Source organism: Gavialis gangeticus, unplaced genomic scaffold (genome assembly GCF_001723915.1).
Source record: "Gavialis gangeticus isolate Ggan-Ray unplaced genomic scaffold, GavGan_comp1, whole genome shotgun sequence".
Lineage (NCBI taxonomy): Eukaryota > Metazoa > Chordata > Crocodylia > Gavialidae > Gavialis > Gavialis gangeticus.
In genome coordinates this window covers 35,038,325-35,041,288 of record NW_017729032.1, presented here as the reverse complement: position 1 = coordinate 35,041,288, position 2,964 = coordinate 35,038,325, and the positions used below count along the sequence as shown (strand labels likewise).

Below are 2,964 nucleotides of genomic sequence, written 5' to 3'. Positions count from 1 at the left end.
ACCCCCCCCCCTTTGGTCACAACTAGCCTTCAAGGAAAAAAGCATCACTCCAACCAAACACAGCTGGCCTCTGTTACAAAACAGTAATCTGATATCTCTACCAAACCTATTTTTATCCCTTGCCATACATCATGCTGCACTTTTTAAAAAAACGTCACTTACTTTCTGTTTCATTTCGTTTGATCATGCCTTGACATTCTGCTAAAATTGTCTCTTTAAAAGATGTCACCAGGGCATTCACACAGCACTCCATAAGCTGAAAATGCATTAAATAAATAGTGAGCTCATTACAGCTTTTAGAGGCAAAATAAACTATGGAGTTCAAAGTTCACTGTAACATTAAAACTGCTGTCTATATGAACAATAGCTCAATATAATATTAGGTGCTCAAAGGTTTGTATATGAAATAGAAGTTACTATAGTGCAAAACAGTCTACGCTTGTGAAACGTGTACAGCACTGGTTTGTTTTTTTTAAATAATTAATTTTTAAAAATAAGGCTCATAAAAGGCAATCTCCAATATTGAATAACTATAATAAAAAACACACAACAAATAATGATCAAAAGCATGACAAGAAACCTTTTCTTAATAACATTACATAGTTTTACTACATTTTATACTCACCGCTTCTACAGAGTTACACTCACGCCTTGTTTCCAGGTATCTTAGTGCTCTTTTCTCTTCTTCTTTTAGTTTAGCATCTGCCTGTGCAGAAGCAGAACACCAATCATTTTAAGAACTAACAATAACAGAGCAGTTGTCATCATATGTTTTACTTACATATTTCATATAATTCTGTACACCATTTTGCTGCAAATAAGAAGGAGCCTGTGTTCTATAAAATCTCTCTGTTGAATCCAAATATGCTTTCTCAAAGTTATCCCGGTAAATCTGAAGTTTATCTTCAGGATTAGAACAAAGGTTAACTGCAAAGAGAAAAAAAGTACATCTTGTGTGACTTTTAATGCAACTTAAAAAAACTCCATTATTTTTGTTGATAAAGCACTTTTAAACCAAACAATCTGCTAGTGTCCCGAGAACCTGAATCTAAACCAGAGAAATCTGATGTTTAGGCACTGTTGCAAAATAAATCTGTCTAGCCAGAGACTGACCGGAGCTGCACACACTTCTCCTAAATCTAAGATATGGCAAGTGCAAATGTAGCAAACAGAATTATTACAGAATTTTTTTTTTTTTAATTGCAGCATGAAACCATATTGTCATTATGAATGCTCAGCCTAACCTGCAAGTTCCTAGAGATGATGCAAGGCTGTTCTTCTGATTCCTAACCACCCTTTGGTTCTGTACTGTTCTTATCTAGAGTAGTAATAACACACACATTAGAGATGGATATCCAGATCATTGATCTGTCAACAGAAATTGGACAGTTAGCAGTCCTTCGTGCCTTTAACCATCTTTCCCCTTCATCTCAACTGTTGCCAAAGAAAGATCAGAGTGAACTAAATACTAGGGCTGTGAGAAATTTCGCCGGCTGTTTTGATTTAACACTGTTTCAACTCATTTAGAGCTCAAAACAGCAAAATCGAATCAAAATGAAGGGCTTTGAAACAGCCTCAAAACAAAACAAGTCTAATCAAAACATTTTGAAAGTTTCAAAGCAGCCAGCAGCCAGGCAGTGGAAGACAGGGGAGAACCAGGGCTGTGCTCCCAGCAGCAGCTGGAAGCGCAGCCCTGGCTCTCCCCACCTCCTGTGGCTGGGCTGTGGGAAACTGACTGCAGCACAGGGGAAGTGAACTGAGCCTGGGCTCAGTTCCCCTCCCCAGTGCTAGATCAGGCTGCAGGTACCATCATGGGACAGATGATTTAAAAAAAATCATTGGTTTTCATATTTCCTCAAGTCACAGGAAGTCAAATGTTCTAAAAGTCAGTTCCTTTCATATCACTTCTTCTACTACCATGGAACCCCTACCCCCAGCTCCATGAGCCAACTGGCAGAGCCCATTAACTTGGCCTGGCAATGGCTGCATACCATCTCCAGGCCTGCTCTGCCATTACTCCCCAATCTCTTTGTGGAACTCCTAATGACCTGGTGTAGAACTGTGGGATTCAGCAGAACGCACTTTGAAAACTTCCATTTCAAACCATGTTTATAGAACTGGTCCTTCATAAGCCATTTAGTAGGGCAGCGGTTGCAAAGGTTTAGCCTTCAACCTTACCTTATCAGTTTAGAAGTCCCTGTATACAGAAATGTTGAAAAAAGAAAGCGGGCAAAAGATTTGAAATTAGTATCCCACTTAGATGAAAGTCGTAAGTGTGCAGAGCTATTCCAACAGTCTGCAAATTCAGGAAGACAGAGCTGTTAGCTTTAAATGGTTCTCTGTGCAACAAGGGTTACTTTTTTTTAATGCAAGCATCAAATTTACAGTAACTGATGGATAAGCTATTCACTTGCCAGTGAAAGTTTTTCACTAGTCATTGCAAATCCATTTGAGTTTTTTTGTACTGATAATCAACAACACTGATGCTCCCCACCCCAGGTCAACAAAGATGCCCCTGCTACCTGCTACATTTATTATGCAATTAACTGTTTAATCATGCAATAAATTTAGACCATCAGATGTGCAAAAGTAATTATCACATGATAAAAACTACTATCCAGCTATAAAGAGAGTCAACCGGCTATAAATCTAATGATTGAAAACGGGCAACAACTCTGTACCCGGTTTCTGTCCAGCTTTAATTTGAACGTGTAGCAGAGCCCAACAGTACATTAAAACAGGCACAGCTGAGATCACTGTGCATGAGACATACCGTATGATTCTCTAACTCCAATAACCAGTTGAGAGTCAAAAGCTTCGCCTAGTCTTTCAGCATGGACCAACTTCATTGCACTGTCCTGAAGCCTATTCTTTATATTTGAGAATATGGACTCATTCCATGTATCTAGCATGAGCTACATAAAAAGAAAGGGGGGGGGGGGGGAAAAAAAAACAAAAAAGGGG

The 2,964-nt window shown here is 39.0% G+C and overlaps 1 protein-coding gene across 1 annotated transcript in view; it reads right to left on the bottom strand.

Annotated features, from left to right (window-relative positions):
- The window catches only part of CUL5 (cullin 5), an 87,977-nt gene that overhangs the window by 48,673 nt on the left and 36,340 nt on the right, over positions 1 to 2,964 (bottom strand). Inside the window, exons 5-8 of the mRNA XM_019524651.1 lie at positions 2,774 to 2,915; positions 782 to 927; positions 626 to 706; positions 163 to 256 (exon numbers count right to left, since the gene is read on the bottom strand). Of these exons, the coding sequence (XP_019380196.1) occupies positions 163 to 256; positions 626 to 706; positions 782 to 927; positions 2,774 to 2,915 (463 nt within the window). The remainder of the gene's footprint in view (positions 1 to 162; positions 257 to 625; positions 707 to 781; positions 928 to 2,773; positions 2,916 to 2,964) is intronic.